Here is a 12,417-nt window from a genome sequence, read left to right on the forward strand (position 1 = left end):
TTCCAAACTCTCAGCCGAAATTTCCGTCAATGAAAAACAAAAAACAAATTTCCCAATTCTAGCTCCCCTTCTCAAAAAAGCAATTCACACCCATGCTGCAGCGGTGGCTAAAACTTTCCATCCCCAAAAATAACACCGACAGCCAACTCGTAAGCACTTTTGAATAATTTATTTCATCAACTTTGGCCCGCTCTCGTTTTGCAATTGGATCCCCCCCCACTTGGCGTGGGACTCCGCCCCTCGATTAAACTTGCTTAGCGCAAATGGCCCGCACCTGCTGGGCAGTAAAGTTTAAATTGTCCGCCAACCGGGACTGGGCCGTGGCCATGCACGCGCGGAACGCGGTCTTTAGTTCATCAAAGGTGGCGGCCGTCAGGGCGCTCGTCGTCACTTCGGGGGATAGCTCGGTGCGGGTCTGCTGCCAGTTGGCCAACTTTTGGCGGATTTTGGCGGGATCGGCAAAGATGTTCTCACCGCGGAACACCGCCAACAGATTGAGTTGGTCGTACTGGTCACGGGACAGCGTCTGGGTCGTTTCGGAAAGTTTGCTGAACAGGGCTTCGTCAACTTCGTTCAGACAGTTGGTGTAAGCGATTCCGGCGAGACTCATCAGCAAGTTCACGTTGGTCCGGATGAACTCCACGCACTGTGGGCCGTTGCGCTGCACGTCACTTCCGGTCAGTTGGTTCAGCAATTCAGCCTCATCGTTGAGCGCCGTCTGAACGTAACTCTCCTCGGTCAGCAGCACTTCACGTTGGCCACTTGCCAGAAGGTCCGATGCACCGGAAAATAGCTTCGTGGCACGTTTCAGCTGGGCAAAGATCTCAAGTGGGTCCTCGCGCTCGGCCAATGCAACCTGTAATCAGTGAAAATCGCCGTTTAATCCGACCACTTGAAATCCCGTGTGCGGCTAATCACTCACATTTCCTGCCAGCAAAATCACCGCCGATAGCAGCACCAGTTTCATCTTGATCCGGGTGATTTATTGATGACGCGCGCGCGCAAAACACACTGACACTGTCTTGGCTCGGTATTATCGGTTATTATCAACGGATTCTACTAGAAGAAACACTTTTTTTTACCGCGCAATGAAAAACAGTTTGTTGTCTACGTTTACGGCTAGAGACGCATTCATGAATGATGGCCAGTGGCGACAGGTAGTGCAGTTTTATATTTCTTTATCAGCGCGCTTCATCGCGAGCTTTGACTTCTTATCGATGTAGGGCCAGTTCCTGCTCAAATCTGGGTTGACATTTTAATGGGTTTTTAACAATTCGATGAATGAACGAAATTCAAATAAATATTTTAATTGATCGTTGAAATAATCATTCAGGAAACAAAGAATAAAAAAAGAAATCAAAGTAACCAGCGAATCATACTATTATCTTCCCTTGCAGGCAGCGATAGGACCAATGCTAATTATATTTAGAGCAATTCTCTCAGATTTCGGTCATTCGATTTTGCCTTCCTCACCTCACTGAGGCAAGGCTATAAAATCACTCAAAAATTGAACTTTTTAAATAAGCCTCCCAGATATACCTTTACGTATACATATCGACTCAGAATCAAATTCTGAGCAAATGTCTGTGCGTGTGGATGGACGTAGAATTTTTTTTTTCTCACTCACTTTTCTCGGAACTGGCTCGACCGATTTTGTCCGGATCTATGTTTTTGGATTTGCCTTCAGGTTCTTTAAGTCTTTTTTAAATTTCATCCGGCTTGGTGCAGTACTTTAAAAGATATGTTCGAAAAACTGTTTTGGTTGATACTAAAAAGGGTCATTATTTACATTATTTGAAAGCTCCGGCGGATAGCTGTCAGAACTTTACGCTCAGTGCACGCACACAAACACTGCAGTGCTTTCAAATGGTTCATTAAATTTATCATACCTAGATGGCAGCACTCACATGTATAGTGTCTTTACTAAGTAAGCGTTAGCCAAAGCTTTCGTAGTGTGTGGTTGCAAGGCTTTTAGGAGGAAGGCAGCAACCACCTTCCGGTGGATTAAGTAACGTTTTTTTTTTTTGTATTTTCAATTTCATTTTCGATGTAAAATAAAATTTTCAATCAAAAAATACTTTAGTGTATTTTTCGTAAAGTGCACCGTTTTCAAGTTATAGCCATTTTTAGGTAACTTTTTTGAAAATAGTCGTAGTTTTCCATTTTTTTTTTAAACTGGTGCCCACTTTTGAAAAAAAATATTTTTGAAAAGCTGAGAAAATTCTCTATATTTTGCCTTCTTGAACTTTGTTGGTACGACCCTTAGTTGCTGAGATATTGCCATGCAAAAATTTAAAAATAGGAAAATTGATGTTTTCCAAGTCTAACCCAAACAACCCACCATTTTCTAATTTCGATATCTCAGCAACTAGGGGAAATAAACCCATTTTAATCACACTAAGCCGTTCGACCAATTCTCATCACTTTGCCGTTTTCCGCTATTATGTCAACATTTTCAGATGTATCATTAATGGAGAGTTGCTTGCTCACTTTTATTTGAGCTATTTATTACTTTGGAACAGTCAAAAACATTTTATGAAAGCTTCAATTCATGTTCAAAGTGCTGATAAGCCGATAATAGAAATAGGCTGAGAAAGGGTATAGTTCCCCTAATTGTCCGATTTTCAATGTTAAAATATGAAACATTCGTGAAATTTTCTGATCTTTTCGAAAAAAATACTTTCATTTTTTTAAATCAAGACTAACCTTTCAAAAGGGCGTAATATTGAAAGTTTGGCTCTTTTGAAATGTTAGTTAAAAATTAGTTAAAAATCACCAATTTTTTTTACCTTGTATAATTATTTTTCAGTGCAGTCCTTATCCATACCTACAACTTTGCCGAAGACACCAAATCGATTTCTTCAAAAGATACTGATTTTTGAATTTTCACATATCATTTTTGTATGGACACCTGCCAAATTTGTATGGAAAATTATATGGACAAACTAATGATGCAAAATGGCTTCTTTATAGGCATACCGAAGGCACCAAAAAAGTTTCAGCCGGATTAAAAAATACAAAAAAAATCGAATGACCGAAATCTCAGAGAATTGCAGCTCCAATGCTAATATTATTTGATTTTTTTCTCTCCCCCCTTACTAATTCTGAGGACTTGTAACTTCTCCTGGAATGAAATGTGCACACCCAAAATTCAGAGTCGAGATAATCGTTCTCTCATAATTTATTGAGGGTTCAGTGCCAAAATCGATAGAATAATGGTACCAACTCACACCATCATAACAAATGAGTTCATTCGTTAGTTGAATCAATAAATCTCCAACAAGTGTCATACATCGACTTCTGACTTCTCCTTGGTCACCAAGATGTGGTGGCCGAGGCAGCTAAGTCATTGGATTGGTATGTCAAAGGTCTCTGGTTCGATTCCCGTTGTCGACACTTTTGGTTTTTTGTTTGACTAATGAACTTTTTTTTGCAAATGAACCTCGAGAGAATAGTTCTATCGCCCATCTCGAGCTGTGTTCTCTGCGTCCGTGAATGGTACCACTATTCTCTCGACACGAGACCATCATTCTCTCAGACTGGCGCTGCCAGTTTTGGGTGCAGTTACTTTTTCCCTTTTTTGTGGCTTGTGTAATAAAAAAAATTTAGTGCGTGATGGGTTTTGCCAGTTTTGAGCCCCTTAAGGATCTGAAAGGCATCATTCCCGATCGTATTTGCTAAAATTGTGAAGTTATCGCAGATTTAGTGAAAATAGTTGTTTTTTCCGTATTTTTTTTTTCATTTTCTCCTTTTTGGACGTTGTTGTTGTTGTTGATTTTATTAGGAGAACATTAACCCTATGGGTCTTTCGCTCCCGTATTTTTGCTCATGGCGTGTCGAAATCCGCAGATGCTATGAAAAATTTGGTTTTTGCGAAAATCGACGAAAATTGAAAATTTTCGTATCACCCTAAAGTGGTGTAGGTCACCCTAACGGCCAAATAAAAAAAAAATACGGGTCTAATTCTTTCGGCAACCCCACTCCAATTTTGAGCTAAATCAAAACACCTTTATTATTTTTTCTTAAACTTTCGTATGGAACTGCTGAATTGTTTTCAGTGTGTGTTGCGAAATGAAAAATTGATGCATAACATCAACATTAGGCGCACATTTTAACTGAAATTTTGGCATCAGCTTCGTGTTCCTGACAAATTGCTGCATAGGTTTTCCAATTATGATCTATGCTTTATTTTTAGTTCACGAGATATTGAATTGATAATTGATAAAAATGATATTGACGCGCCCGTGTGGATCAATCGGACCGCGCACTGGACTCACAATCCTGAGGTCGCTGGTTCGAATCCCGCGGCGGGCGCTCTAAAATTCTTTGTGTAAATATGGGTGTTCGGCGCCGTCGCTCCGTGCCATACTCTCGTACACTTAGGAGCCCAGGGCGGCAAAGTCCTTGTAGATAAAAAGGAAGACACTTAGTGGTTGGTACTAGCAATGGTGGCCGACAGCTATAAAGTCAACTTCGTTTTAGATATTGAATTTTAAATGTAAAAGTTTAATATATCAATTCCTGCTGGTCCTTTTCAACCTTCCTTAAAGTCCATACCTCTGTGTTTTATGAAGGCTCAATTGAGTAAACATTTAAAATAAAGCCTCCCATCAAATTTAAACCTTTAATCCCTCAAGGGCTAATTTATACCCAGAGTTATTTATTATCACCGGTGTCTTCCACCCTCTGCTGTAAGGCACTTCATTCCAGGGTGAAATAATTCGGCCTGACCTACAGTTTCGTGATGTTATCTAGCAAGGCTTTGTTTTGGCGCACGATGGAATGGAGCTGATGCGTAAATACCACTGCTCTCAACGCGCGTTTGACCACGCGTGCCACCCGACTGATGGAAAACGCTAATCGTCGTGGTTTGTCAAAAAAAAGTGAGGCCACACTGTATCTACCAACCCCGAGGGCTTGGACTGCTCGTTTTCACTTCAACCCACACTTTTTCACTACACACCATGATCATGCGGGGGTTTTCGTTCCGGCCCAGCCTAATCCCAAAGGGGGAGGGGGTATGACGGTGTGGTTGTACCCAAACTCTGGAGCTTAATTAAAATTTGCGTATCATGGAACGGCGAGACCGGGACAGGAAGCTTGTTTTTGCGGACACACTTTTTTATAACAGGCCGGTTTGGAGACATTTTATCTGGCAGGCAATCTCTCATGCTTTGCTTATCACCTTTTTTTTGCTGTTTTGGGGTGGCGGTCAGTTTTTGTGCCTTCCAGCGGTTTTGATATGGGTAAAATATGAACAGTTACTGGATCTCCCCTCTCGTTCTATACCACCCTGAAGAGGAAAAAGAGAACAACCACAATGTTGTAAAATTGTCGTATGAGTTCATCGTGTAAACGAAGCCAAAGTTACGCACACGTGGGACTTCCACGCGCGAGAATTGAATGAACAAAGTTTTGAACGCAATCCACAGAGCAATACCTGGTCGCTGGTTCCTGGAATTGTAATCGAAATATTGCGAGTACTCTGATGGGTAGTTCGATAAAGTTCGCCTTCGCGAGCCACTTCAAACCACCTCGCCGTAGTCTGGGCAAATAATTTAATCCTCCCGCAGCAACGAGTTGACGGGTTGAGCGATGTTGTGCGTTGGTCACCGTCGTCATGGTCTTGAATTTTGGTTGGCGATCAATCAGTCTGCGGTGTGGGGATGTGGTGCCAACGACGAGCACTTAATTATAGAATTGATCGACGAAATTGATTGATAACAAGATAGAAATAGATTGTTTACATCACAAATATGAGTAATACACAATATCTAGTCAAATTTTCCAAAAGTTCCTATCTGCAAAATTATAGCACATAGGTTGTTATGAAAAAGTATTCTACAAATCTTAACATTCACTCAAGGACGTATTAGACTAAGACAAACAAACAAAATTTTTGAATTTAGCAGTTTGACTGTTTTTTTTTTATTGCGATTTTGCCGCAAACAAGTTTGCGAGTTTGGCAATCAACACACAAAAAGGGCGAGTTTGTTTGTTTGTTTGCCACAGTCTAATACCTCCTTCGGTCAACAATAATAAGCGACCTATGTCATATGCTTTTGCTGTTTGCATGTATTTATACGCACTTTTTAGACGACCAAGGTCGATTCCCGTTTTCAACATGGCAAAAATGATATATGTATTGCGTTTTTTTAGAAAAGAATTTCTTTTCCATCTCTTGAGATTTATATTGGCAATAAAAACTTTAAAAATATCTAAATTAGGTCAATATTGAATACTCGCTTTATAATAGACTTTCTTGGATGGACTTCTATTAAATTGACTTTAATAAGCAGTTATCTGTCGGCCTGTGTGGATCAATCGGACCGCGCACTGGGCTCACAATCCAGAGGTCGCCGGTTCGAATCCCGAGGCAGACGCAAAAATTCTAAGTGTTAATATAGGTATTCGGTGCCCTCTCCCCGTGCCATACCTTCACACTTAGGAGATCCGGGAGGCGGAATCTTGTCGCAAAAAGAACGATACACGCCTGTGGATCCGTTGACGAAACCGCAAGGTTTAAGAGGGCCACATAATAAGGTTTTCCGTTAATAAGCAGACAGATAGGGGGAGAGGGGGTAATATGCACCCCCGGGGCAAAATGCACCCCCTACTTTTCTCGGTATTTAGAAAAATTTTCCGGAGAAAAAATCATAGAAATTTGAAGCTTAACATTGCTAAACCATGCTGGAAAAATTTGAGGATCGCAGTATAGAAACAGCTCAAGTTATTAGCAAAACTTTAAAATGTTGTGTTTTCATCTAATTTTCATGGAACTTTCATTATGATTTTTGGACAATATAAAAAGCATTTATTGATATTGTAAGTGTTGAGGTATATAGTTTTAGCCATAATCTTCATTATTCTGTAGATAAATGAGTCCAAAAACATCAAAAAATGCATTTTTAATTAAATTTTCTGCAAAAAGCGTGGTCGGGGCAAAATGCACCGCTGTGAAGCTCCTTTGTAAAAACAGCGGTGTCATCTAGTGGTGACTAGTGAAAACTGCTTTTACCCGGTGCATTTTGCCCCATGTTGTGGTGCATTTTGCCCCTTTGTTGTAGTGCATTTTGCCCCAATGTTGCGGTGCATATTGCCCCGCATGGTTGTTTGAAATGTATCAAAAATGTTTTTAGAAATTTGATATTTTCGAACAATTTTGTGGTTTTTTAAGACTTTTTTCACATGGATGACGAAGAATAATAGTTGTTTTAGAACATCGAACAAAATTCTTCCAAAGTTATACTGTAATGGTTGAGAAATCACAGTTTTCCCTTAGGGGGTGCATATTACCCCCTCTCCCCCTACTACATTGTTGTCGCAATTTCGCACTCATGTCCCCGCATGCAACACCGGTGCAGGTTTGCTAAAATTGAGCAAATTTGGTAAAACATACGGCGTTACAAGTTCCAATCATTAAGCAAACACTTAAAACTTGGTACATACTGAGGGCCTTCCGAGTAAAATGATTGGTTGCTCATCATCAATAAATTAGAAGATAACGGTTCGAAAGTGCTTAGAAATGTTGACGAAAGCTCTAAAATGCACATAAGCTTAGATGGTATAAATACTAAATCAATCAATTGGACTTGTCACAATTCCTTAGGGACACAGTCCGGAGCAACTTCAGCTAGTTTCATTCAGACGAGATTTGGCTCGGCTCGGAAGTGGAAGCAGTGACAATGAAAGTGATACTGGCGTTTTGCGCATTCTTGGGTGTAAGTGATCGTCTTCAGTGCTGAAGAGTTTAAATGTTCTAATGGTTTGAACCTGTTACAGCTAACCGCAGCTCAACGGGAAGATTCGCTCAACGTCATCAGCAGCTTACGACAAGTTCAACCCGCGTATCGAGATTTACAAAATTTTGTCGTTGCGGTAGTGTCAAATGCCAAAATCAACAGTTCTGATGTGATTTTTGCATTTCACGAGCAAATTTCCTCGTCAAGGAAAGCTTCCTCAGATCAGCTATTGGAAAGAAGCTAGCACCTTGTACCAAATCAACGGTCAAAACCAGAATCTCGACGCGAGCTGCCTCAACCTTTTGCGCAGCAGCATCGAAGTCAACATCAATCTGGCGGGAGTTTCGTTCAGCAACTGCATCACGGCCGTCGACGGTCGCCTCAATACGGAAATCTCCCAGATTTACCGCGAGCTGGAATTGAACGAAACTTCTTTCGTGAACATCAGCATCTACGATGTGTTCCGCGGTCAGAACATCTTCATGAACCCGCAGGTCATCACCGAACTGTTGCAAGCCAAGCTGGCTCAGCTGCAGCAATCTCCTACGGGATTGGTTGCCGAACTATCTCAGCTTGTTGACGGTTTTCGCGGTCGGTTGGATCTGGTTCGGGCAGCCTACGGTCAGTGTTTGAACGCCAATGACCAGCTGCTGCAAACGGCCGTCAATACTGTGCTGGTTCAGCTGCAGCAGATTTGTCAGGGTGCGCTGATCCCGGATGTAACCACCGTGGGGCCGACCACGGTTGACCCAGAAACACCGGAACTGACCACTCCGGAGTTGACAACGACTCAAGTGCCCGAGACCACACCTCCATCCACACCGGAGCTGACGGCGGCTCAAACGGATGGGCCCACTGTCGAACCTCCAGCTTACATCAACTTTCTTCCCAATGGACCTCCAGCCGTGCAACCAGACAGTGACTTCCGATGGAACTAACATGCAGCTCAATTATAAGTTCCTTTAAAATTAATTTATTTACGTGCCAACAATCTTTCAAAATAAAAAAAAAATAACAAATGATTTAGACAGTATATCGTCGCTTGTGAACTATCTTGTGATACACCTTATCTTTTTACAGCAGACGTATCACAAGAAAGCACACAAGCGACGAAATTGCACATCAATATCCAACACAATCCAACAAAAAATTACAAGACAACAAGACATAATGCTTCCGTTAAAGAAAATACTTGGAGGGACACTTATGCGTAGACTTGGTGTTGTTTTTAAAAGAGTTTCTGTACAAAGTACTAGATATTATGTGTTTTCTGAAAGTATACATTAAGCTAAACTTGAAAGTGATAAAAAGTCAGAATCGTCCAAAAATAGCATTGGACATTTGTGCGTAGAACGACTGCAAACCAGTAAAAACAGTTTTTCTTTTTCTTTTTTTTTGTAAAACGGTTTTTAGAAGGTTTGCTAAAACTTGCTCGTAAATTGCTTAGAGATGAATGGTTGGTTGGCGTCTTATATACAACTAAATTGTTGTGTTCAACAATTTTCTAGAAGTTGAATATAATTCCAAAAATATTTCTGAAAGATAGTTCTGAAACAACCTAAATGAAAACAAGCCAAAACTAGCCCACTTTTTCAAACGTTTTCATGATAAGCACTTGGAAAATATGTTTCACAAATTAGATTAATTTATTGCCAGGATTTTTCTTGAAATTTATTTTTCATATCATATCCTCTGACTTAAACTTAACAGGTTTTCGATTAAAATCCTTATTTTCCTTCACAAAGAACACTCAGTTGTTTTGAAGTTATTCCAAATGCTTCAGAAAGTAAATCATCATTGGCTTTTAAACATCCCTTATACTTCGCAACGATCGGCACCAATTGGCTCCGGAAATCCTTCACATATCCCTGAAAAGTATCAGTCAACTCTGTTGGCAATTTCTTCAACTCCTCCAATTTCTCTTGGAGTTTTATGTCGATTGCTTGTGGGTCTTGAAAAATGTTCAACCCTCGAAAGGCCTGATAGATGCTGTTTTTCGTCGGAGAACCACTGCTTCCATCCAGTTCGCCGTAAACCTTAGCAATTTGTTCGTTCAGTTGGTCATCGATCTCCACTATGCAGGTACTGAACTTGATTCCAGCAAGCAATACGTCCAAGTTAACTTTAGTACGCAACAAACTCAAACACGATTCGTCGGACATGCTCGAGCTGCCGATTTTTTGCAAAATTTTGGTCTCATTCTGGATAGCCGAGCGAAGGTACTGTTCCTTGGAATCTGCGACCTGTGTGTGGAACTCAAAGATGATATCCGAAACGCTTCGTTTGCTGTTGGCGACTGCATCCACCACAAATACGTTCAAGTCCCGATAGGCGGGCTGAAGGGCCCTCAAGCTGGTGACCACTTTGAGGGATTCATCTCTTGCTGCAGCTGCTACCTTTGGAAATGTGTTGACACATTAAATTGAATAAAGTTAATTCATCGAAAGTAAAATTTACTTACCCCTAGCACAATAAACAAAACTATAATTGTTTTCATTGCGAAAAATACCCCAAGTGAACCTTGGCTTGTTCACGTGTGACTGTGGATCAATCGAAAAATTAACGGCGATTTTATACTACGCATTGTAGCGAAAATGATACCATCAGGTTTTTACCCGACCTGAAGTACTGTCTAGAGAGCATATTATCATTTAACCTAATTATGATGAGTAGTTGCGTTCGGACTTAGCTAGAATCTGAACTGATAAAACGCATTTTTTATGCATGAATGGTCTGGGCAGGCAATTTGTTGAGCTTCTAAAACAAAGCAGCAGCATGCTCAAAACGGGTCTCAAACATTATTTTCATCAAAAATTAAAAAAAAATGGATTTTCTCTGACTTATTGTTTTATTTTTTTGTATAACTTTTGATTTAAAATATGAATCAAAAAACACTTAAACAACTCCAAAACAGTTTTTTCCAATTCCGGAGTTAAACTAAAAAGAAAAAAAGTTGAATTTTTTAATGTTGAAAATTTGGTAGGTTGAATAATACCTTTTTTTTTGAGTAACATAAAAAATGTGTAAAAATGTGAACCTCATGAATATTCATCAAAAACTGATGAAAATTCTTCATTTTTTTGTGTAAAATTAATCATTTTTTGACACAAAATCTGTCACCATTTCCTACTATTTTTGTCGAATATAAGCCACGGTGTATTTTTTAGAACAAGCTAATGATAAAAAATTCGGTATGTCTGGTATTTGGCACCGTCAAAGAAGGGCTCTTTCCCGACATTTTGCGGGGTATACCAAAATATTAAGCACTGCCTGCTGAGTTTTGTAATGAATGCTATAGAATAATTTTCATGAATTTCGTTGTTTGTTGCAATTTTTATGTTTCAATAAAATATTATCATCATAAAAAATATCTTAGTAGGCAGTACCCATCATGTGAAAGGTACTTAAATCAAGAAATTTTTGAGAAAGGCACTATTTATTTCAGGAAATTGGGCATATCTCTGCTTATATTGAACCAAAACTGATACTTGTGTATGGAACTTGTTCAGAAAACTGTTTTCTACAATGTGATTGATTCTAAAATGTTTTAAAATGTTTTAAAATAGTATGATGTGGCAGAGGATTGAAATAGTAGTTTATGCAACAAGATGCAAAAAGAGGATTTTTTCAGCACGAGTCGTACATTTATCCAACGAGGTTCACCGAGTTGGATAAATACGAAGAGTGCTGAAAAAATCAAGTTTTGCAACGAGTTCCATACAACATTTTTTGCAATTCCAAAAAACACACACTGAGTGAAATTTTATGTCAAATATTCATGTATTTTGTCAATAAATCGTTTAAATCAAAAAAATGTTGAAAAGTGTTACTTTTCAAAACAAGTGCTGAAAAGTTCAACTTTTCAGCACCCATTTGAGTGCTGAAAAGTAGAACTTTTCAGCATTTATTTTGAAAAGTGTTGCTATTCGATTCTGTTATTTTTGGTACAGAAAAGTAGGCTATTTTGTCGTTCAAGAATGACAGGAAAAGTAAATAGTTTCACGACGGAATTACAAAAAAATAATTTTCGGAACCTGATGGGTAATAAACAGCTTATTTATTAAATAAACCATGTTTTGCATTGTTTGATGCTCAAATTAGTATCCGGCCAATGTATTGCTGTATTTTCATGACAAATTGTACAAAGAAAAGAATAATTTTCGGTCGTATCGGGGTTTCCAGCTTGGATTTTGGAGTAATTTCAAAGATATATATATATATATATATATATATATATATATATATATATATATATATATATATATATATATTCCATTTGAAAGAGCCTAAACCAAAAAAGTTCTCCGATCGGGCTCAAAATTTTCTGGGGTTCCTTGGCCAAAATAATTAGACCCGTATTTTTGTTTGGCCATTAGGGTGGCCTACATCGCGCTAGGGTGGTTCAAAAATGGCAATTTTCGTCATTTTTCGCAAAACCACTTTTTCTAAAATCATATCTCCGCGCCATTTCATCCGATTTTAGCTGTCTTAGACGCAAAGAAAGGTGATGAGTTTGGCTATTTGGGAAAAATAGTAAAGTTCCAAAAATCTAGCTTAACTATTGAAAAGTCGTATGAAAACTTAAAATGGCGTTTTGACCGTGTCTGGACCAAAGAGCCTATGTCAGAAAATATTTTTATCGGATTCCTCGGAAAATTTCACATAACATATCAAA

General features: G+C 39.2%; 2 protein-coding genes and 1 pseudogene across 4 annotated transcripts in view; 2 read left to right on the forward strand and 1 right to left on the reverse strand.

The window, feature by feature from the left end:
- LOC6031344 overlaps positions 1-12,417 on the forward strand; it is a 98,317-nt gene that overhangs the window by 20,927 nt on the left and 64,973 nt on the right. The window lies entirely within an intron of this gene.
- Positions 144-1,162, reverse strand: LOC6031349. Its single transcript, XM_001842110.2, has 2 exons — positions 923-1,162; positions 144-856 (listed from the first exon to the last, which is right to left on the reverse strand). The coding sequence occupies exons 1-2, from the start codon at positions 965-967 to the stop codon at positions 245-247; spliced, it is 657 nt and encodes a 218-aa protein (XP_001842162.2). The 5' UTR covers positions 968-1,162; the 3' UTR covers positions 144-244.
- On the forward strand, positions 7,594-8,764 carry LOC6031348 (annotated as a pseudogene). The gene is made up of 2 exons (XR_005277910.1): positions 7,594-7,721; positions 7,783-8,764. The product of XR_005277910.1 is annotated as an uncharacterized LOC6031348 (transcript).

This window comes from Culex quinquefasciatus, chromosome 2 (assembly GCF_015732765.1).
Source record: "Culex quinquefasciatus strain JHB chromosome 2, VPISU_Cqui_1.0_pri_paternal, whole genome shotgun sequence".
Lineage (NCBI taxonomy): Eukaryota > Metazoa > Arthropoda > Insecta > Diptera > Culicidae > Culex > Culex quinquefasciatus.

What these genes read in the sequence shown, in the direction of transcription:
- LOC6031349 (XM_001842110.2), bottom strand. Translation starts at nt 967, where the DNA reads ATGAAACTGGTGCTGCTATCGGCGGTGATTTTGCTGGCAGGAAAT. An exon ending in TGATTTTGCTGGCAGGAAAT is followed by an intron (nt 857 to 922) that starts GTGAGTGATTAG and finishes CACTGATTACAG; the next exon opens with GTTGCATTGGCCGAGCGCGA.